The sequence below is a fragment of the Protopterus annectens genome, chromosome 12.part0 (genome assembly GCF_019279795.1).
Source record: "Protopterus annectens isolate FY-2018-M chromosome 12.part0, PAN1.0, whole genome shotgun sequence".
In the NCBI taxonomy this organism is placed as follows: domain Eukaryota; kingdom Metazoa; phylum Chordata; order Ceratodontiformes; family Protopteridae; genus Protopterus; species Protopterus annectens.
This window is the reverse complement of record NC_056746.1, coordinates 1,131,804,527-1,131,829,232: the sequence shown is the minus strand read 5'-3', so window position 1 is coordinate 1,131,829,232 and position 24,706 is coordinate 1,131,804,527. Positions and strand designations below refer to the sequence as shown.

The 24,706-nt window shown below is 40.9% G+C and overlaps 1 protein-coding gene across 1 annotated transcript in view; it reads left to right on the top strand.

Annotated features, from left to right (window-relative positions):
• Window positions 1–2,680: 2,680 nt before the first annotated feature.
• The window catches only part of LOC122816264 (arf-GAP with SH3 domain, ANK repeat and PH domain-containing protein 2-like), a 1,594,524-nt gene continuing 1,572,498 nt past the window's right edge, over window positions 2,681–24,706 (top strand). Inside the window, exon 1 of the mRNA XM_044089001.1 lies at window positions 2,681–3,079. Within this exon, the coding sequence (XP_043944936.1) occupies window positions 2,954–3,079 (126 nt within the window). The 5' untranslated portion in view covers window positions 2,681–2,953. The remainder of the gene's footprint in view (window positions 3,080–24,706) is intronic.

Sequence of the window (24,706 nt, the reverse complement as noted above, 5' to 3'; positions counted from 1 at the left end):
TCTGGGTTACCCAATATGATTTTCCAATTAGATTGTAGGATGTTTCTAAGACCTGAGCTGTCAATGCTTATTGGTAAGGAAAACACACCACTTTGCTCTGTAATTCTACTATCAGCTTCTTCTGCCTTGGGACTAAACTCTTTAATTAGTATAGGAGAAAACTTGGACAAACGATTTTGTATAATGTCTTTACTAATACTGTGTAGCTTTTCTTCTGGGTAACTCCTTTCTTTAAACATCTTAGTAAGTATTGCCACTTCATCAAGAAACACAGAATCACTACTTGAAAGTCTACTAATTCGAATAACTTGTCCATGGAAAATATTAAACCTCATATATAAGGGGTTGTGACTAGCAAAGTGTAAGTAGTTATTAGAAAAAGCTTCCTTTAGAAAAACCTTGCTGGAAAAGGTTTTATTTAATAGATCTATTTGGATGTAAGGTCCAAAAAATGTACTAATGTATCTTTTCCACTAACTGTAAAAGATAACCATGAAATGCTGTTGTTAATATCCGTGATGAACTGGTCAAAAAACTCAGGGCTAGCACCCCAAATAAAAAACAAATCATCTATGTATCTTTTATACATTTTAATATATTTAAAAAGTGGTAAATTCGTTAAAATGGAATGCTCCCATCAGCAAATAACTAGGTTTGCAAAAGTTGGAGCTACCTTAATACCCTTGGCCACTCCCAAAAATCTGCTGGTTGATCGAATCCTCAAAAAGAAAAAAGTTGTTATTTAACACTATGTCCATTAACTGACAAATAGTGTTAGTACAAACAGTGTTAGAACTAATAGTGTCTAACTGGCCATATTCCCTTAGATATAGTTGCAATAATTCAATCTCTTCCTCCTGGTGAATGGTGGTATATAACAAAATCACATCAGTTGTACCCATTACCAGCTCTTCACCCGTAAAGATGTAATTTTTAAGTAAAAAAAAAGCCAAGAATCCTTTAAATAAAACTTGCTGGCCTGTACCAAGGGATTCAAGAATGTGTCCAAATAATGTGAAATAGTAACTGCTTTGTGACAAGGTGAGGAAACAATTGGTCAGAATGGTGGACGGGTGTTATCCATACCAGATGATGCATCTGAGTGATGATGCACTATTCTTGTGTCACAGAGATTGAGCTCCCTTATCTACTTACCAATTCAGAGTTGTCCTGCAAAAGGCCCCAGGGAGGCTGGGTCTTGACAATAGTAAGTTAACAGCTCATTCCTTCAGAATCGGGACTGCATCACATGACCACACAAAAGGGGCATCAGAAATTGAGGTAATGCACTTAGGTTGATGAAGATCGCAAGCATAAAGAAGTTATGTCAGATCATGATGAAGGCTAGGAAGTTGACCAAGGGATTCATTAAGCAAAAGGTGATTGAGTTTGGTGGTTGGGCAGTGCACCCAGCTAATATTAATATCAGGTCGCCAAAACTGTTCAAAAGTGAGACTTCACTTGTCATATTCAGGAACAAAGTTAGTTATAGGAAACCCTAAAAATGAACGGGAAAGCTGGCAGATGTGCTTGGAGGAAAGATGGTATGTAGGACAAGCCATCTTCCTGTGGCGGAAAGGCAAACTTAGAAGGCTAATTGCAAAGGAATGTGCTTGGCCTGGGGAGGGGTGCAGGCTCAGACATCTTAGCCCTTCTCTGTGTGGAGTGCCCAATGGTGTAGTGGGCAGACTGGAGGGCCACAGCCTTGGGTCCTGCAAGCTGTAAATTCCCTTCAGTCACTGGTATCTGGTTGAATAGTGACAAGGGACAGTGTGTGTTTAGTGGAAGATCACTTCAGCCATTGGTGTTGGTTTTGTATTTACAGGGACTGATCTGGTGTTTTATGCCTGGATGACTTGACTTTTTTCCAAGTTCTGCCCTTTGTGCACATCCGAAGTTATTCATTCTTGATTTGCAGTGATTTGGTCTGATTGGCATTGCCTTCTGATCTGGCACTGATTTGATTTATAATTTGATTAGACTTGCATAATAAATACATGTCTGTGGCTATTTCTTCCAAGCAGTGTGTGTTGTGATTTTTTTTTGTTAAATATGTGCAGGCTTATTTTCATCCAAAGACCATAGTAGGCATTGTTGCAGTAGTGTCCTTCTCTGGGTTACCACTTCAAAAAATACCGGCTTGGTTCTAATTATATTATGGTCTTTTGCTATATCTCACTTATCTCCAGAATCACGGACAAATCCAGAAATAATAAGGGACACGTGACATGCCCCAAATTAGACACGCTTTTTCAAATATTAGTATTATTAACTTGAATAGTTGACATTGTAAAGTAATGTGAATCTGCATACTTTTTTTTCAAAACTAAAATACTATAGCTAGTTGTTATAATTATTTATTTAGTGTAATCAGCCACCGTTTCTCTCAAAATTACGATTTTAGTAAAGAGTAGGACGGACGGAGCTAAATTTTTAGCCAAAATCAGCGACGTCACGTCCCTGAACATCAGGAGAGTTGAGAGATATTTGCTAGATGTTGCTCCAGTTCCACTCACTTAACCTGGCCATATTTCATGCAGCTTTTTGTAACTAGAAAACGGTATAACTGACTAAGCTGAGTGCATGCTGATTACACTTGAAACAAGCGGCAAGTTTCATCTGCATTAAACCCTATTATGATCGGATATCACGCGAAGTATGTATTTTTAAAGCGCGCTCTTGTGGCGGCTGTCGCGTAAGCCCCAGTGAGTGCGCGCGCGGGATCTGGTGCTCGTGTTACGGCTGCTGCTGAAGGTAAAGCAGCTGCTGCACTGCGAGGCGCTAAAGAGGAAGGTAGCTTAAAGCGCTCAGCATTGTGACTGGGGCGAGGGCTTCAGCACACGGGAATGATTTACCCCTAATGCTATTGTGTGTCGACTCATGGTCTGTACTTCATCAAAGCTAATATTCGGTTTGTTTGTGAGCTGTTGGTCGCGTGCAGTTCTGTGGAAAGATGCCGGAGCTCATCACGGTGAACGACTTTATCTCCGAGACCCTGGAAGACTACAGCTCGCCTACCACTTCATCTTTCACCAGTAAAATGACAAGTTGCCGGAATACAGTGAACAGCATAGAGGAGGTAGGAACAGAGTTGTGGGATACTGAATGAGCACTAGTCACTAGTGTACCTATGTAGTCACCGAGTTCCAAAGACTAAAACTGCACCAGGTTTGCTGGGTGCTCTAGGTACTACTTATGCTGTGCGACCAGTGGAGGGGGTTCTTTGCTTTCTCTTGTTACTTTTTTGGTTACTGCTGAATTAGTCGAGTTGTTCATGCAGTTGTGGGGAAGTACTTGCCTAAAAGCATTGCAGTGACAGTTGCAAGCTGTTATTTTGGGGAAGTCTGTGTTATGTTATATCTTACGTTAGGTGTATTTACATTTGTTACTTATGCGAATAGACCTGCTTTTGCGTACAGTCAGGTTATTAGCTTGTTGTTCTATGAAACACTGCATGTAAAAAATGATATAACTTTTAGGAAATATGTTTAGAAATGGGGAAGTTAGTTTAATTACACATACCGGTGCAGGCAGTCAGGGCTTTCCTGCTAACAGTCTTATGAACTGCACTGCAATATTAACAGCTGAAACTTGGAATTGCAACATTAGGGACGACAACGCAACCTTAACCACCACAAAAACCACATCCTTCATATTTCAGCCCTCCTTCATAGACTTGAAAATTGCAACTGATGTTAGGTGGACATCTCTTCTTCTGTAATATGACATTAACTCTTAATTTTGTTGGTGTGCGAGTACCATTTTAGCTGTGTTTCAATGATTGATAGAGCTAAGTGTTAATGTGGTGCCATGACACCAATGTGGTTGTGCATTACTGTATGCAGAGCATGAGTTGGAGAAAACTGTTTACAGTTGGAGTGTGGCCAAGCTTGGAATAGTGGCCGCATGGGTTTTGGGTTAACATGCTGTTAAAAAAAATGGCATCATTAAATTTCCCCATGCTTAATGTTTTCTGGCCGTGAAGGTGGCAAGCAGTAGACTCCCATGTTTTTGGTAACTCCTACCTTTTCATTGTTTGGAAAGTCATAGATCATGGGATTAGGACATGCACAGGATCTGCAAGGCAGATCAGTTCAGGAGCCACTAAACTCTTGTTGGCACCTTTTATCACCACCAGGAGGATGAGATAGTATAGACAAGAGGAGGATCTAGAGTTTTGTCTGGATTAGTGGCTTCATACAGGGAGAGCCAAATAATTCCTTTGAGTTCTCAAATGGTATCTTTGCAAGAATTTGTTATATTTCTGGTAGTGAAATAGTTGAGGGGGGTGGATTTTGAAACACCATTTGGTCAGTGAGGGATATTGGTACTATGATGACAGATTGTAGTGGAAGTTGGTAAGAATAATGTCAGTTAAGACTGTTACGTTTGTCCTTATGTTATACTGATTTTTTGGGTTAGGTTATGCATTGATGCAAGTTTGTTTAATTTTGCTTTTTTATAGCCCAAGAAAGTTGAAATTACAGGTTTCTGAGATAACGAGTTTGCTTTTCTTGGTTAAAGAGATTACAGAGTCCATGAGAGTCCATTTTTCAATAGGAGGAGGGGATTTATAAACTGTGGCAATGTGTATTTTGGCAGATGCTGATATAGTTAGTTGCACTGATTTCAATTTGGGGTCAGTGTCTTTGTTCAGTGTATTTTTTACTGTTAGGGTTGCTGAGGCTGTGTGGTTGTTATGCAATAGTATAATGACACCACCTCCCTGCTTCTTCTCTGGTTGATTGTCACTGAAAATAGTGTGGTTTTAATAGATTTAGTGGCATCCATGCACTCTGCTAACAGAATGTTGCAGAATAATGTTTGGTATGGGATAACGGTGTAAGGTATTCCTGTAGGATTTGTGCAGCTGGTTTAGAGAGTTAAAGCTGTAGTTTCTGTGGTACAAAGTTTTCTGTGGTACAGTGTGACCTGGAGCAAGTCACTTTAAGCAGGCATTGCTCCCAGGTAGTTCCTGAAAAGCGAATGTGTGTTCAGTGAGCCTGCCTGGTTAACAAATGGGCATTATTATTAAATGATACTGGTAGTGTTTGTAAAACATTACATTAGAGAATTCCAGCATCCCCCTACTCACTTCACAGGTAATGTGAAAATTTCAGTACATAGTACTGAAGTGCAGAAATAAGGTACTTGTAAGTGTTCGGCAGATTAGCTATCTGATATGAAATGTAAGTTATGAGAACATTATAATACTGTATACCACTCGGCTAATACAAGCTCATTCTTACAGTAAGTAGTGTGCCACATGTATATCTTTTAAGTTTTCTGCAAACTCTGATGTAGCCAGTACTTGTCTCATTTACTATAGTACAATCTTCTAAAAACACAGAGCACAACAGCAGTTCTCATCAAATACAGTGCTATCTTTACAGTGCAACAGTATATCAACTCCACATATCCTGCATTATTTTTTTGCAGTGCAACACACCATAGCTATTGTTTTGCATATGCTATAGCAGTACAACACCTGTATTAAGAAACCATTTCTCCTGTAGGTACTGTGTGTTTTATACAGTGTGTGGCAGTACAATACCCTAAATCTATTTTTATGTTTATGGTAGAGTACATCACTACCTGTAGGGTCCACTGTGCTTACACTGCAGCACTACCTGTAGGTACCACTGTGCTTACACTGCAGCACCACTTGTAGGAACTGCTGTGTTAAGGACTGTAGTAGTGCAGCACCCCTGTAGGTATCGCTGTGCTCTGGGCTGCAATAGTGCAGCACCCCTGTAGGTATCGCTGTTCTCTGGGCTGCAATAGTGCAGCACCGCCTGTAGGTACTGCTGTGTTTTGGGCTGCAATAGTGCAGCACCACCTGTAGGTACTGCTGTGTTTTGGGCTGCAATAGTGCAGCACTGCCTGTAGGTACTGCTGTGTTCTGGGCTGCAGTAGTGCAGCACAGCCTGTAAGTACTGCTGTGTTCTGGACTGCAGTAGTGCAACACACACCTCTGTGGGTACAGTTTTGTTTTAGAATGCAGTAAGTAGTGTAGTAGAAACACATGTGTACGTACACACACACACACACACACACACACACACACCATGGTGTATCTGTGCTTGCTGTACAGTAATATAGCACATGCATAACTCCTGTACATACAGCTTTGTTTTGCAATGCAATAAGTAGTGCAGCACACACCTCTGTAGGCACATCTTTGTTTTACAGTACAATAGTGTACTAGACATACACGCACACCCATACACCCATGTGGTACAGAGCTGTTTTAGAATACAGTAAGTAGTACAGCACACACTCCATGGGGTACAACTATATTTACAGTGCAGTAAGTAGCACAGCACACACACCCCATAGACACTGCTGTTTTTGCAGTCCAGTAGTTCCATACTCCCTCCCCAGCTGTGTTTACAGTGCAGCATCCCCCCATCCAGTGTATTACTGAGTTTAAGTTATGATGCAACCGTAACCACACCTCCTGAGATACTGTGTTATATGTATATGTAGCATCCCTGAAGGTGTTGCATTATGTACATAGTTCAGAATCTCTGTAGATCATATTTTGTTTGACCTAAGAAGTGCAGTTATAGTACATGTTGTTGGAAGTGAAGCCAGTAAGTTATATCCCAACTATTGAAAGGTAACATTGATTGAAAACATTTGTGAGTTGGTCAGAAGAGGGGACAACATGCACTCACACAATGGTCTACATACAGAATGACTGTACAGATTTCCTGACACAGTAATGAGTAAAAAATAGTGCGATAAGCTTGTTAGTAGAGAAAGGATCCCTGTACCTCCTTTGTGAGATTTTGCCCTCCACAATTATTTGTGAATTGTAATACTGTCTGTCTCATTACTCAAACAAAAATACACTTATTGGTATGTAATGCTAACTGTTTCCCTTTGCTTGCATGATCAATCAATTTGTCAAGCTGATACTGAGATGATGTTGCTCAGTCACCCTGACATACCACTGGCAGTAGTTAAGAAAGGCATTCCTTTGGTTGAACTCAATGAAATATTCAGTTTGGTGTCCTGTTTCTGTTACATTCGTGGTGCAGGATTACCCAAATACTGTTAACTCAGTATTAACTATATTAGTGAGTGTTACCCATACATTACTCCATGTTGTTAGAAAACTGTATGAGCACTTAGTAGTCCAGCATTGCCAGCACTATCCAGAGGCTCAGTTACATATCCCTGCTGTATGAAATACTAGTGGTAAAGCACTTTGTGGCACCCTCAGATGCTCGGTGGATAATTAGTGCTGTATGAAATGCTAGTAGTCCTGTATCGCCTAGCATCCCTAGAGTTCTTCACATACCTTCCATCTTTACGAAGAACATTTCTTATTTTGAGTCTTAAAATTCCATGTTCTACTGTTTTATATTGAGTTGAAAGGGTCTGGGTTTTTTTTTAATATCCTTTGGTAAATACTGAATCCTATTAATTCATCAAAACAACTTTCTGTAAGTGTAAAGTAATGTATGCTGTAAGCTTTCTAGTTGAAGTTTTTAGTAAGGGTTCCACGTTTTGTTCATTTTTTCTGCATTATGGGAGGGCAGTGCTCCACATTTTGGAGAATGAAGGTTAAGAGCCATGACCCTCAGAGAATCAATGAAATGTTGCAGTATGAAATGTTGGTAATACAGTATTGTGTGGCGCACACAGACGTTCTGTGAGATAGCACTGCTGTAGGAAATATTAGTAGTACAGCATTACCTGGCACACTGAAGTTCAGTAATATGTAAGTGCTGTATGAAATGATACTACAGCATTGCCTGGCACCCTCAATAGTTCTGTAAAATGTTAGTATTGTATGAAGTGTTCATAGTACTGAACATTGCTCAGCATCTTCAGAGGTTTAGTGCAGTAGCACTGCTATATGAAGTAGTATTAGTAGTACAGCATTACTCTGAACATTCAGAGGTTCAATTAGATAGCACCACTCTATGAAGTAGTATTAGTAGTACAGCATTACTTAGAATAAGGTACAACTGCTGTATGAAGTATTAGTAGGTGTTGCTCAGCATATTGAAAAGTTCAGTGAAATGGCAGCGCTGTCATTTTAGTAGTAGTGCAACATTACTTTGTATGAAATAGTACTAAAGTATTGTGTGGCACCCTCAGCAGTTCAGGTAAATGTTAGAATTATATGAAGTGTTTGTAGTAAACAGCACTGCTCTGCACCTTCAGAGGTTCAGTGAGCTGTCACTGCTACCTGAAGTACTTTTAGTAGTACAGCATTGCTCAGCATCCTTAGAGGTGCAGCCAGGTACAACTGCTGTATGAAGTATTAGGTGGTGGTCAGCATATTCAAAGGTTCAGTGTAATGGCAGCCCTACATGACATTTTAGTAGTAGGACAGCATTGCTTTCTTTGAAATAGTACTAACGTATCGTGTGGCACCTTTAGCGATTTAGGTAAATGTTAGCATTGTATGAAGTGTTTGTAGTAAACAGCATTGCTCAGCACCTTCAGAGGTTCAGTGAGCTGGCACTTCTGCATGAAGTATTTCTAGTAGTACAACATAAATCAACATCCTCGGAGGTGCAGTGAGGTACAGCAGCAGCTGTATGAATTATTGCTAAGTGGTGCTCATCACATTCATGGGTTCATTGCGATAGCACTGCTATATGAAGTATTTTTTAGTAGTACAGCATTACTCAGCATCCTCAGAGGTGCTGTATGAAGCATTAGTAGGTTTTGCTCATCACATTCAGAGGTTCAGTGCGATAGCACTGCTATGTGAAGTGTTGCTAGTATTGCCTGGTTCCCTCAGAGTTTCAGTGAAGTATTAATATTGTATGAAGTATTATTACAGCGTTGCTCAACATGTTCATAGGTTCGGTGTGATAGCACTGCTTTATCAGCTATTAGTAGTACACCATTGCCTGGCTTTTACAGAGGTTCAGTGAGATATTTGTATTGTTTGATGTATTAGTAATACAGCATTACTCAGCATTTTCAGACGTTCAGTGAGTGTATTACTTTTTGTGATTCCAACATAAGTAGCTGAGGCAGTGCATGTAAAACATTGCATTGTTATGAGAGGATTTTTGTAAATTAATTTAGTGAAATAGAGTAGCCCTGAGTTGGTAGTGATGTACAACAAGTGAATTAGGAGCCTCATACTGACTGTTCGGCTGTCATGAAAGTGAAACTTGAATTACTGCAGTGATATCCAGAGAGAATGAAAGTGATATTGTATACATTTCTTTTAGTTTACTAGCAGTGTGGTTTACCATGGTTAGTGAGTAATCGGAAACAAAAATGTAACTATGTCCATTTTATTAGTGAGAGGCAAGACCCTCTTCATTGTGGATTATGCACTAGCAGTTTCCTGACTCTCTTATCCTCTGGAAGCACTGGTTCATCATAACCAACATTTTCAAGATTTGGTGGTACTTTGAAATGAAATTACCCTGTGGTCATGTTTATAAATGTGTAGTACCATGTTTCATTAGTGTGCATCCTGTTTGCCTATCTTGTCACAAACTTCTTCACGTGAAAGCTATTTTCGGACATTGGTTTTAAAGCTTGCTTCATCCTAATGCAGTAACTGAACATTGTGTTGGATATTTTACTGGATCCATTCTGTTAACTTGGTAAACCCCACTGAGCTTGGATGTGTTTAGCAGCATGTTAACCATTGTCAGCATCTTGAGTACTAGTGCTTTGGCCAAAAAAGATGATAATACATTTACCACTAGTCATGTATTCTTTTTCTGGTGCCAGTAATGCCATATGATTATCAAATGGCTTGTCTAAAGTTAATAATGAAGCAGGTTCTAATGGTCTATTTTCATAAAGAGCATTCACAGGTACTGCTAGGATGGTTTTGTAATGTGTAGATGTCACATGATCACAGTGAGTGTAGAGGTACTTGAGAACATGGAGAGAATGAGAAGTGACTCTGAAGGCTATGAGCACTTCTAACTATTTTCATGTTTTGCCCTAGAAGATATATCAATGGCATATGTGCTAGAAAGCCAGCATTAATATATACAGTGCAGCATTCAACATTAGGACAACAGAAACTGCAAGGTTAAACTGTCAGATAGCAGAAAATGTATAATGCAGCTTGAAGCAGGTCAAAATGCTAGTTACTAAGAACAAACCCATTCTAAGAGATAAGGGAAGTTCATAATAGTAGGAACCTGTGTCATCTGGGGTGATCAAATGTATCCGTAATTCTTTACTTCTGCATAACTCGGCTAAATTAGGTGCACGAAGTACATTTTAGAAAAAAAATGTAACTGTAGTAATGTCAGCAGTATAGTTAAAGCTGCAACTAATGTCTAATGATGTCATGCCTATATAATTATGAGGAGATTGAAGTAATGAAATAAGATGCAACATAAAAATGTTGTCCTTTTTGCAGCTGGATTTATTTGGGAGCAGAAGGGTTCAAATGCTAGATTCATACTGACTTTTCGATGGTAAAATTGGCAAAATAATGTCAGCAATAGCAATGTATGGAAAGATAGCAAGCCTGTATTGTTTATTATCTGAAAACCCAAACTGTGATGGCATATCAGTGCCAATATTAAAGAACTGTTTGCAGAAAGGCAGATGTGCACACTAATGCAAAAGGTAAACGCACATTGTAGAAATGCGAAGGTGGTGGTAGCAGCAGAAGGCCTTGCAGTGCCTTGAACATGCACACTTAGTGCAAGAAGAAATGGAAATTGCCTTGCTCCATGATTGCAAAATGTAATGTAGAAGTCGAAATGCTAAACCATGTAGAACACTTAAAAAGTAATGCAGTACAGTGTTGGATAAATAAAGTGCAAGGCAGCAGATCACACATGGAAGTATGCAATGTAGTATGTCACTAGAAAAAACAAATGTAGATGTTGTGAATCAGTATTTTGCAACATTGGTGTAACTGAAGCAATCCAGAGCTTTAAACTACCCTTGAGCGTGTGCTTTGCTAAACTGTGCTACTCAGCAATATGTAAATGCCTTGCAAACTGGCTAGTTGTAACACAGGGAATGAAAATGTGGCAACTTGCAGAACAGCATAATTGGTGAAGAACACTGGTAAAATCAGTCATTGAAAATTTAAATGTTTTATTACAACAAGCATAGTGATGGGTACAGCAAACGTGGATAAGAAAAAAATAAAATCTGCATGGCAACAGATGCATATAAAGTTGTACAACCTGTTTTCGGAGCTTCACTGATGAAGCATTTTCCTGAGGTGTTCCACACAGGTATATTTCAAACAGTGGACAGTGATCCTCAGAAGCCCCTCCTCTCAGATGTGCTGTGTTGTGCCTGTGTGGTCCTATGAGAATGCCAGCTAGCAGTTGCTCATAGTTGCACTAAACTTGGTTTTGTACACCCTGTAGCACCTGGAAATGCAGCTAATGTTCACCGGCCATTTCGTAAGAAAACATAACCTACGATGTCAATCCTCAACAAAATTGTGGCTTTTTGGAAACCCTTTGACATTCGTATTAGCTATGCTGCAGAACCGTGGGGGAGCCCAATGTAAGGTGATAGACCTTAGGGAATAGGTGCTGAAGTTATGCTGCTCTTCCACATACAGTTATCCTCGGTGCAGTTCACAAGGGAACAGTTGAGCAGAAATGGGCATAGCTTTGCAAAAGCTGCCTGAACAATTACAATTTTAAAATGTAAGGCCTGTTAAGCATTTCCTATTCATTTGGAATGTGCTTTCAAACCCATACAAGTAGTGCAAGTCCATGAAGCTTCGTCCTTGAAATACCATGTGAATAAGCAACTACTCCTTTACTTTACTGTAGGAGAAGTTTAGTTTCACATTTCAGTGTGCAGTGGCATTCAAAATGATGGCTGTGCTCTGAGGTTATTCTTCTCCGTTATATTCACATATAGTATATATAAAAATATATTCATATTTTTCTGCGTGGAGAGTTTTGAGACTCCTGAATTCAAACATCAGTTGCATTTATCACTAAAGTAGGATATGTGGTTTATTGGCACATTGCATGCTCCTTTGTTATGAATGCATCATCAGTGAACCACTGTAAAGAACCATCTAGTTCAGTTAAGTTACTGACTGTAATGTGCAACAAAAAATTCTTCTGTTTGTCACTATATATTTACTTGTAAATGTATCTGACTTTGTTAGTTAGCTGCATTATGAAGAGGCATTTTTCTCCCACAGAGAAGGTGGTAGCTGCATGGTGTAGGCTTGAAAACATTGTAGTATCAGAAATTAACAGTGTACAATAATGTGTAGGGATGGACATATGATGATTATTGTAGGCCTGGAAAACAGCTCATGAATTTATTTGTAACTTTGCTTACCCATGAGGTCTATGTGTGGGTTTGGGAGATGATTTAGATAATATAGGCTGAACAGTTCTTATATGCAGTCAGACTTCTGTTTGTGTGAAAGAAAATAAACTATCTTTATTCTTGAGCCAACTATGTGGTCTGTATATCTTTCAGTCTCTCTTCTGTCTAAATTCCATTTCCAGTTGAATGTGTGTGTGGTGCCAGACACTGAGACTATAAGAATGCATGAGTGCAGAAAAAGTAGGTCATGATTTTACTAGTAACTTCAGTTTATCCAGTAGGTATGTGTGGGGGATTAACAAGGTGTGCCAAGGGAATTGATGTGTATTACCTCTGTAGGTTTTGCATTTTCAGATAGGCTGGTTTTAAACCTCACCAGTTTGTATCAAGGTAAAAAAATCATGAACACACTTTAACTGGTTCTGTTGTGCCCCCCACCAAAACATCCTACATCCAGACTTGACATGGAAGCTGAATCCACAGTTCCACAAAGCTTGTAGGCATATATGACTGTCATCCATGGTCAGTGGATAAAACTATGAAGTGATTTTGAGTAATAAAACTTGTTACAAACATTGTGTAAAACTATGATGCCAACTGGTCTTTTAAGGTCTTTGCTTCCCGTGCACAAGGTACAAGGTTTGATCCACACCTCTGGCCAATGCCTGTTTGGAATTTGCAGGTTCCAACTGTGTCTCTGCAGGGTTCCTCCCACCTCCGAATTAACATGCTGAGTGTTTCCATCTCAAACTCGTCAATGAATGGAGCTGTGGACAGCAGCACAGACTCTACTTGGTGCCCTATTGGAGAAAGTGTTGTAATAACCAACCACTTTGGGTGTCTACTGTGGTGCGCAGTAACTTCAAGATAGGAGAATACGGATCACAGACTGTGCGTTGTAGCAGGGCTAGCCACTCAATGGTGTAAAATATGGCTGTAGGTGATTCCGTCATGTTAACTGCCGCAAAATGGGCATGTGTATTTGCTGGTGATAAGTGGGTTGAGGACCTGGCCTACTCCGACCTACACTAGGGACCCATGTTGACGGTGGGATAGGTGTATGTGCTCGTATTGGCCAGTGTATGTCCACTATAAAGCTCAACTACTTTTGAGCCTGCTGCTTCAGCTTCCTTACAACATTCTACTTGGAAAATTTACTTTTTTAGGCTCTCATTTTGGCCAAGAGGGTGTCTGAATCTCTGGCTCTCATGGGTGTTCCTCCTTTCTTAGTTTTCCAGAGACACGGTGTCTCTTCATATTCATAGGTAGGTACTAGGCTATCTGCCCAAAGGCATTTATAAGCCTAGCCGGAATGTGCTGGCTTTCGCCGCCCCCTTAGATTAGTTCAGTGTGCCTCTGAACCCACTGAATATTAACCCTTCTTTTATGCCTAAGGTGGTCATTGAGTTGCCCCTTAATCTATTCACCTACCTTCTTTTTTCCCTTCCTCACAATCTGCTTGTGAGAAGGTTCTTCACATCTTGGACTTAGTTAGGCAGTTCAGATATTATTTGGATAAAACTAAGACCATTTATTGTCTTTTCTCATTTAGTAAAGGCGCATTCTACCGTGACGGTTGCTTCCTATAATGCTTTTTTTTTTTCCCCAAGGGGGTGGATGCCATTTCCATACTTTAGGCTGCTACTTGATCATCTGTTCATACGTTCAGTAAGTATTACAAGCCGGATGTTATTTCCTGGGCTAAAGCTGGCTTTGTTATGGCTATCCTGCATGGGTTTCTGGAGGTCTCTTCTGTGCTGTTCTCCTCCTAGGTTTCTTCTTGTTCTTTTGTCCTCTCCCTTTGGTTATGAATACTGCAATACTGATTATAGAAGGACATGGTACAGTTATGTAAAACGTTACCATAACAGTAGATGTTCTGCTCTTCAGTGTTGCAGTATTCACTCACTCCCTCCCTCCTAACCTCTATGCTCTAGCCTGTTCATTCTTGTTCTCCTGGATGAGGGGCTCTTCTCCCTTTTCTCCTTCTGGATGCATGTGTTCTTCCTTGTATTTAGGGATATTCTGTTTCTCCTGGGGCTTTTACAGTTCTGAGTGTGTGCATCTGTACATTGCCTTTATGCCTAACCCTTTGTGCAGGGAGCGTATGTGTGACGTATGGCGCCTGTATGTTCTAAAGGCTTTGGTATACCGGCTGGATGTTGGGCTATCCTTGGCAGGAGATCCCTTTGGTTATGAATACTGCAACAGTGAAGCGAAAGTACAGTTCTGTAAAATCGTACTTTAACGGTAGGTGTTCTTGCCTTCACTGCTGCAGTATTCTTAACATTCGGGGATTCCCTGCCGGGGAAGCCTGTCATCCGGCCAGTATACCAAAGACTTCCTGTTGCATTTAAAGGCACACCTGAATGTCATGCAAACGCTCCTTGTGTACTGTAGGGCATAAAGGTGATGTTCAGGCTTACCAAAAACGGAACTGATTTTCCCAGTAGAATACAAGTCAAAGGGATCCAAGAGGTAACCTGTACAATAGGGAAGGCAAAGGACAAGGGAGGGAGCAAATACTGCATCAGTGAAGGCAAGGACATTTACCATTATGGTAAGATTTTACACAACTGTACTATGTCCTTACATTGACTGCAGCAGCATTCTTAACATTCGGGAGCGTGACAAAGCTTAAGAGGATATTTGGGAGGGGGAAGGAGAGGAGTCCCTTAAGAAGCCATGGAGAATGGCACTAGTAAAACCAGCCCTATCTTTAGAGATACCATTGAACTTGTAGTGCTTGGTAAAGGTATGCACAGAAGACCAGGTAGCTGCTTTAAAAATAGAATTAGTGTCTAAGCCCATTAAAGCACAAGAAGAAGCCATCTCTCTAGTAGAATGAGCCTTGAATGAAGAAGGAAGGCTCTTGCTATTGCTATGAAAGTTGTAACAAAAGGAAATTAGTCTTAGAAATCCAAGAAGAAATAGCATGCTTGGATGCAGTTAGACCCAAATATCTAGAGTGAAAAGAAACTGAACAGATTTTTGAGTAGTCTTAGTCTGATCCAAATAAATTCTGAGTTGTCTGTGCACATCCAAAGTGTGCAGCACCCTCTCACTGTCAGACTGCAGAGAGAGGAAAAAAGTAGGCAGATTAATGGACTGATAAAAGGGAAAGCTCATTAACCACTTTAGGGATTAGTGCATAAGGACAACTTGTCCTCATGAAAAATCAAAAAAGGAGGACAGGCCATAAGGGCCTACAGCTCCGACACCCCCTCTGGCAGAAGTAAGGGCCAGCAACAGAACAGTCTAAGAACAATGTTGTAAGGAAGCAGAAACAGCAGGCTCAAAAGGAGCCCAAGTCATCTTCTCCAAAACAAAATTAAGATCCGAGGGAGACGGAACAGGCTTCCTGAGAGGTCTAATATTAAGGACATCTTTGAGAAATTGTTTAACCTCACATTTAGAAGCTAAAAGAGGAGACAAAGGCAGACCAGCAGAGATGGCTGATAAATGGGCCTTAACAGAAGATTAGGCCAAACCAGTATTGAGCAACTCACACAAATAAGAGAGAACCAAAGGAACATCCACAGTAAGTGGGTTCATGTTACAAGACAGACACCAAATAAAGAACCTCTTCCATTTGGATAAGTAGGATTTCCTAGAAGTAGGTTTCCTGGCCTCCTGCAGGAGTTGCAGCACATCCTCAGGAAAAAGGTGCCTCTGAGGAATCAATCACCCACAGTGTCAGTTGAAGCGTGGACAGGTGGGGATGGATGATGGATCCCTTGTCTTGTGTGATTAGATCCACCCTGTGAGGTAGCTTGTGATGATTGCCCCTAGCTAGATGCAGGAGTAAAGGGAATCAGTGTTGTTGCAGCCGAATGGAAGTGGCTATATGCAGGAGTAGAGGGATCCAGTGCTGTTGCGGCCAAAAGGGAGTCGCCAACAAGATTTTGGGAGCATCCTGTTGAATCTTCAACAGGATTCTCGGAATGAGAAGAAGGGGAGGGAATGCATAAAGAAACATCCCCTTCCTAGAAAATGAGACAGCATCCACCTTCCATACCAGAGGGCCTGGGACTCTGGCAGAAAACAGAGGAAGATGTCTGTTCAGAGGGAGACAAAAAGATTCACTTGAGGTGTACCTCACTGGTGAATAATGTCCAGAAACACATCCCTGTGAAGCATCCATTTGTGGGACTGAGTGAAGGACCTGCTCAGAGTGTCTGCCACAGTGTTCTGACTGGAAAGGATATAAACCACCTGAAGAGTCACTTGATACTTGACAGCAAGATCCCATACCAGAAATGCAAACAGGCAAAGAAGGTAGGACCTCATTCCTCCCTGTTTGTTGATGTACTTACATCACTGTGGTATTGTCTGTGAAGACATTGACAGGCCCTAGAGAGAAAAGGGGATGAAAGGCCTGAAGAGCTCTCTCATCTCTGACATTGATGTGCACCCTCTGCTGATGAGCCAACCACACTCCCTGTACCTTTAGGGAACCAAACGTCACCCCCCAACCCATGTCTGAAGCATCTGTGAACAATGCTTGAGAAGGAAGAGGGGGGTGGAAAGCTATCTCTGGATTCAGAGACCACTGCCAAATCCACCAGTGAAGTTCCTGTCTGAGACAAGGAAGAAAAGGAACTACAAAGTCTAGAGGATGTGCATGTTGAAGCCACAATGAGTTCAGAAGCCACTGAAACTTTCTCATGTGAAGTTTGGCCAGAGGGAGCATTGGATTGGCAGGTGCCATGAAACCCAGAGCTCTCAGAAATTCAGTAATAGAAGCTAGAGGAAGGAGTGTGTGAAAGAAAGAAATGAGAGTTCAGGCCTTTTGGAGGGGGCAGGGATGCAGTCATAGGCACAGAATGAATCCTGCAAACCAGAAAAATATGAACCTGAGAAGGAGTTGGAAGACTTTTTCAAATTTATTGTGAACCCCAGGCTCTGAAGAAGGGAAATGGCAAAATGAAGATTTTGCAAGAGTCTGTGAAGAGGACGCCTGAATCTACAGATTGTCTAAGTAAGGAAATACTTGCTTGGTTCCATGAAGTCTGCAAAAAGCAGTCACAGGAGCAATGCATTTGATGAAAACCCTTGGGACAGTATAAATGCCAAAGGGTAAAGCAGAGAACTGAAAATGCCAGGAAGAAACAGAGAAATGTAAAAACTTCCTGAAAAGACAATGGACTTGGAATATGGAGATAAGCATCATTGAGATCCAGAGATACCATGTAGGCCTGAGGGAGCAGGAGAGGAAATGGAATCTGAAGAGACAACATCCGAAAAGAAGGCACTTTTAAGTGTTTAAATGAGAGGTCTAGAATAGGTCTTCTCTTTTCTTAGTACTAGAAACAGTCTGGAGTAGAACCCTTTCCCCCTTTAGGACACAGGCACCTCTTGAATAGTACACTGAATCAAGAGAGTTTGAAGAACCTCTGGGGAAAAAGGGAAGCTGTTCCTGAGGATGTTGAGGAATGCCCATAAAAGAAGGGTGGTATTTCCACACCATGAGGTACCCCTGATGAATGACCGACAGAACCCAAGAATCTTGAATGATCTGAAGCCAAGCAGGAAGGGAAAAAGGTGAAGAGAAAGGGGAATATGGCTGGGAGGAGACAGACAGCACTTGGTTTGTCTGGAAAGGAAGGCTTTGGAAACCCAGAAAACTGAGTAGCCTTAGCAGGAGGAGCCTGTTTTCCTGTCCTTCTACTAAAGGCAAGAAGAGTAGCATAGTCTATGAACAAAGGCAGGCTTAGCAGATAGTTTCTCTGAAATTTAGGCACAGGAGGAACAAAAACTTGTTTAAGCTCCTGTAAAGCCTTACCCTTATCTTGAAGGGACTTAAACAAACCAGCAGCAACTTCCCCAAACAAAAGTTTAGAATCCAGTGGAGCATCTGTCAACTTAGCTTTAATATCAGGTAGAGGCTGGAGTTTAAGCCAAGAATATCTCCTCATGACTGAACCAAAAACAGCAGCCCTAGAAGAGGAATCTGCCGCATCATAACTACATTTAAAAGAATGACAAATGACTTGAGAGGAAGTCCCTAACGAGGAAAGGTTTTATCGTTCGACTCTGGGAGGGGGGGGGTTATCGTTCGACTCTGGGAGGGGGGGGTCAGAAATAAGTTGAGAGGCCTGAGAAAGGAGACCCAACACATACCTAGACATGTGGGTCTGATAATTTAATGGTCTGAAAACCAAAGGTAGCAGAAGTGTAAACCTTCTCACCCAGCCATTCCATAGTTCCACTGTCTTTGTCATAAGGCAGTAACTTGGGCAAAGGAAGCAACTAAGATAGCTTATCAGAGGCCAAAGAGACCATAGAAGAGTCAGCAACAGGACATTTATACAAAAAAGAAACAATCCTCAGGGCACCCTGTAAAACCTATCCGGCATCTTGGGAGCAGGGGGTAAAGAATTGGGAACATGAGAGGCATTGGAAAAAACATCCAGCAAAGCAGCCAAAACAGGAGGCACAGACACAGGTTTAGGAGATGCCAACTGTAGAAACTCATAGTACCTCTTATAGATATCGGGGACCTGAGCACAATCCCACTTAAAAAATCCATTATCCTAGAGAGCATATCCCCAAAGGAAATTTCCTCAAAAGGAGCATCAGGACTAATACATTCCTCCTCCTCTGATGCATAGTCCAAAGGAGAAGGAATTTGAGAAGAGTAAGTCAGGGATTTGTCATCCGAATCCGACTCAGTCTCAGAAGAATCCTTTTCTCTAGACCTTTTAAGTGGAGTAGATGACCACGGAGGGGCAGGAACTGAACCCCCTTGAGGAGGCTTTAAAGACATTAAAGCAGAAAATAGCCCCTGAGTGAAAGCCTGCCATTCACTTCGAGGATCCCTAGGAGCAGAAGAAACGTGTTTTTAGTGTCATTTCTTTTTTTTTTAAGGGAATGTCCCCTCCAAAAAGCTGAGAAGACTCAGACCCAGGATGGTAGTCGAGAACCATAGTTGGAACTTCTTATCCAACTAAAATCTGAGGGACACCTCTAGGCCTCTTGGGGAAAAAAATCAACCGTGTTTCCTCCTGAACATCCAAGATGGGTGCCTGAAAAGTCTCACCAGACATGCTGCCAGTCAAAACCTCACCAGCCTCCAACATGGCCGTGGTAGAGGAATCCCAACAACACATCCGGGTGAGCCTTCAAGTTTGTAACATCCTGAGGAGAAACACCTGGCAGAGGCTGCACAGTGGAAGATTCTGGTTGTATCTTTTTCACCTTCTAGGACATTAACCTCAAGGAGCACAAAAAAGAGAGAACAAAAACCACCAACAGGGCACTAATCTGCACTGCAAACAGGTGTAGGTAGTCATTGGTGAAAGACAATGTGTTCAGCTGGCAAACAAAAGCAGGTAAACAGACCAGTGAAAAGATGCATTTGGACTGGCAGCAAAGAAGTTCTGTTTATGGTAAGCCTAAATGTCACCTTTATGCCCTACATTATGCAACGAGCATTTGAGTGACATTCAGGCATACCTTTTAAATGCAACAGGAAGTCTTTGGTATACTAGGCGGACAACAGGCTTCCACGGCAGGGAATCCCCAAATGTTAAGAATACTGCAGCAGTCAATGTAAGGACATCATACTGTTATGGTAAGATTTTACTCAAATGTACTTTCAAATGCTAGATAAGCTTGCCATGCAAAATTATTTTCTTTACCTTCCATTAGCAGAAGTGAGACTGCCAGACATAAATGCATGATACTTTCCTAGATTTATTTTTGTGAAGGACAATTACTTTTACCAGACTCCAGTCTTGGAACATCACTCTGCTTGCTGTTGAGGGACTGTAAAGTTTTTCTGATGATTCTGTAAGCATTGCCATATCTGCACATTACTTGAGAGGATAGTTGCATGAGATCTTTAGGGCAGGGGTTCTTTAACACAAGCTGTCCTGACTGGTTCCCCAAACTGGCTCGGTGTACAATTATACAGGTGAGTTGTTTTTAAACAGAATAATTACACACGTGTGGAATATGGTATTTGAATGAGCTGGATGAATGTTATGTATCTGAGAGCACTTCAATGGACCCTCAAAGCACAGTGGGACCAGCTTTCAAACCAATTGAATGCTCAGATCGGAACATTCAATAAGTGCAAAAAACATCCTGAATAGTGGTTTCAAGAATCCAATCTTTTTTTTTTCATAGGTCCTTCCAAGCCTCCTATTCTTCTAGTGACTGTGGATGCCTTTTCTGTGTTATGGGGGAATTAATTGGAGTAGACTGTCCACGGTATGTAGTTAACCCAAGAGGCCAATCCACACATCAGCCGTGTGGAAATGAGTCATCATCTTCAATTTGCAGGCATTTTAGGGCTTCCTTCCCATTCTGACTACATGATAGTAGTTTGGTTTATAATCAGGCAGGGAGAAGTCATTCCTTTTCCCTATGTTATGAGGTCATGAGAGTTGGGAGTGGGCCTTTACTTTGGATCACCTTCTCATTTCCTCTTGTATGCTGGGGCAAACCATCTCTCTCTAGTGGACCGACTCATCCTCCTGTGTCTTTTGATGCCACAATAGTGGTGTCTCAGTCCCTGCCACTGACTGACTCACTGTTCCATTGTCGGGGAAGCCTTAATGTGACCCCTTGTGTTTCTGACTGGTAATGCAGCAACTTTTTTCCCTTTATTCTCTCCTTGGAGGAAGCTAGGAAGTGGCCCCAGGGGCTACCATGTTATCATATTTCCATGTCACTAGAGAAGGTAAAGTATTGCAAAGCTCAAGTGATCCTTGCAGTCACCTTTTGGCCCCAACAAATGTGGTTTCCTTTGTTTTGGCCTTATCTCGTGGAAAGGCTGTCTGCCAGAAGTCTTCTAAGAGCCTGCTCTCTCTCCCATGTAGCAAGCCTCAGTTGGACCTTCATCTCCTTGGATTAGCTACCTGGTAAACCCACCTGATGGCACAGAGACATAGTCTGTCTGCACCATTGGCCACCTGAGTGTAGAAATGCTGAAAATGCCAGTAGGGTAAACCAGGTGGATAGGATGAAGAGGCTGATAGCCAGTTCTCCTAGCACAAGGGCATGGGGATGCTGGGGAGGAATTCCAATGCCTGTGTGCCCTTTGGTGGAAACTCTTGGGTCATCTACTCTCATTACAGGGGGGTGGCATTGATGATGTAGCACTGGGCATCCCTAAGGTAGGTAATTTAACTGGCAGCTGAAGGATAACTATGCTCCTAGTTAAGTCCGTGCAACTCTATGATGGATAGAGATACCTGTAAGGAGAAGTTTTGTGAACTGGGGGAGATCAGCTGGAGAAATACAGTGCTGGGAGGGTGGGAGGGGAGGACAATTAGAAAGGCCATATGGTCTCTCTAGTTCCAGTGGTGGCAAGGAACCCTTTGTGTCTGAAGATAGTGGTCCAGATTCTTTTAACTCTGTCCATTGGCCTGACAAAAGACAGACTTGTCATAACAGATTGACATGTTTTTTTCTTTTGCCTCTGCCAGGGGGCTGGATCCTTTTACTATTCCTTTTTGTAGCATTTTGAAGTATTTGAAACAAATCATTTGCGTTCAGTCTTAGTGGACAAATGGACTCTAATGGAAGTATTTCTAATTTCTCCCAAGATACCAACTCTTTATTTTACCTTAAACTTTGTAAAGACCTTCCTGGAGGACACCTCCCTTCTGTGGTCCCAAGTCAAGTCAACAATTCTACCTTGAGATCTGTACCTTATCCTTGAAGACCTTCTACTTCCTTTTGAAACCATTTCCTCTGCGGACTTAATACTATTCGTAGAAAACTCCATTCTTTATGGTTATCTCACCCAGGAGGATTTCTGAACCTCAAGCTCTGTGCATCAACCTTCAGTACATTTTCCTTTTTATAAAGAATGTGTGGCCATGGAGCCTAGCCCCTTCCCCATGTCTAAAGTTACCATGAATCTACCAGTATTTTCTCTAATTACACTGGCAATTAACAGTACATAAAGTTCCCTTCCCCTGAGCAACAGTAAAACCTTGCCAGACTCTACAAATGTACATTCCACCAGATCAGTGGCCACTTTGCAAGCCTTCAAGAATATCTTTGTGGATGATATTTGTGCAGCTGCCACAAGGCATCTTTTATAACTTGAAAAGTGCTATAAGCTGGGTGTGATTTCCACAATTAAATCTTTCTTGTTGTCACCATAATTTGGGACATTCTTGAGAGCCACCAAGAGGTCTAGCTTGTGACTGTGACCTATTGAGAGAACTGAAGCCTCTAATATGAATATGAGAACTATATACGTTCCATAGTGATAAATACGTGTTTGCAGTTTCATCTATGTCACGATGCTCACCTGCATTCCTCTTGCATGGACATGATGGTGTCTCTAAGTTTGTCATGAATGTAATTGTTGCTGATATTATGTCTGCCGTTAGGAGGCTTTCAGGGGTCTGGGGTTGGGTTCTTAGACAGGTAAGAATATTGGTGTGTGTTGGGGGGGGGGGGGGGCTGCGGTACCCAGGAAGAGTTTTAGATGTTGGCCAAGTTTTAGATACCTGTCTGTTGGTGGCATTTTTATCTCTGCTTGTAATTTCTCTCCATGACAAACTTGAACCGTTACAAATCTAATAAAAGAAAACTGTGTGTCCTTTTGGATAAGGTCCATTATTACTGTTTTACATGCAGTACTGGTCATAATGTTGCTTGGGTCTCTCATGATCCCACACTTTCGGTTTGAATTGGTAGCACTGCAACATGTAGACATTGGATAAAGAAAATGGCCGCATTGTACCATTCTGTAGCACTTAGGATTAATAAACCTAAATCCTTCATCCTCTTATACCTTCCTTTAAAACGCAAAATGACTTTACCTACTTATCCTCTCTTAATACTTTGCTTTGTTGTAGTACTTAAAGTATGCTAGCTCAACCAAATTACCATTCCATCTTCACTTCCCTGTTAGCACTTCAACTTGCTTATCCCCTCTAAAACCTCACTATAATGTATTTCTTAAATTACTCCTACCTATCTTGTACACCATTCTTCTATCTGTAAACTCTCAATATGAAGCTTGTATGTTAATATTTGTGAATATCAATACAAATTTTATTATACTGACTACTTATGCTATGCGTTCACGGAAAGTGCATTATAAAATTTGTTATTGTAAATGTTGATTGTATTAAAATTGTTACTTTGGATCTTTTCTCTCTGGGCCTCCACTGAAAAAGGGCACCTATGCACAGTCAGACTTTTCCGATAAACAAATAATAACAGTAATAATAATAAAGGGCAGTAGTATATAAGCCATGTGCACAGCATGTTTAATATTCTGTTCAGAGAAATGCATTGCATACAGTGGTGTATGTAGCACTCTGGTACCTACTTTATTTCTGCTGCCATCTGCATCCCAACACCTGCGGTGTTGTGTTGCATGACATTATAGTAAAGCACAGTAGGGGACATTTTTGTACAAAAGTTTGGATAGTTTAGTACATAAATGTTCCCTGCTATGTTGCATATCTCTGTAATGTCAAACTTATTCATAAAGATATAACAGTCCGTTATTAGGTGAAACATGGGTGTAATCATTAGTGTATCATGATATTGAGGCATCTGGTTGGTGGGAGGTTGGCATTATCACTTTTAGAAGGTTGGGTATATTTGATTGTGGTAGCATGTTTGCTTGTCTCTGTTACTGGTGGGTCTTTTCCTGCCATGCAACAGATAATTTAATAAAGGTGTTTCTTGTTTAAAAAAAAAATACTACTCTAAAAACAATTAAAAAAAATTATCCTGTATGATGCAAGCAGTCATACATTAACATAATTTTATTTGCAAACATTATATATCACTTATCTGTCTACCTCTCAACTGTCCAGATTTTTGCTTTATAATTTTGGTCTGTTTCTCATAAAATCTGTGGTTTTCTGGCAAATCATAGAGATGATCTGAGGACTGAAATTACTAAATAATGACATAGATTTGAGTTTCAGAACTCGTAGTCAGAAAATGTGTGTTAAGACAAACCCTGTTATTCTATGTACGCTCTAAGTTTATAAGAGCAGTATATTTAAAATCTGTCCCTATTTTGGGGCCTTTGTCCCCTATTATGTCAGGCTTTGTTCAGATTTTCTCTGCTAAGAGGTTGAGAGATCTATCCAGTCATTGTCAAACATTAAATAGCTCATTTAAATCCTACCTTCTTTTAAACTTCATTACTCATCTGTTTCCACAATTCCCATTTTTCTATGTAATTTGCCCCTAATATTTTTAAAGATCCCAGTTCCAGTTTTATCTGTTGCTAAATTCACTACTAGTACAGCTGATTTAGACTTTGATTTCCACTTTCTAGTAATTGCTTATTTTGGTAGCCAGTATAATTCGTCTCAGTAAGGCCTTGCTGTGTTTAGGCAATTCTGATTGTGCATGATGGCTCAAAAACTCGTTTCCTTAGTTACTCCAATTTGCTCACCCAGTATTGCTCACCCAGTATCTCTAACGAAGCAGT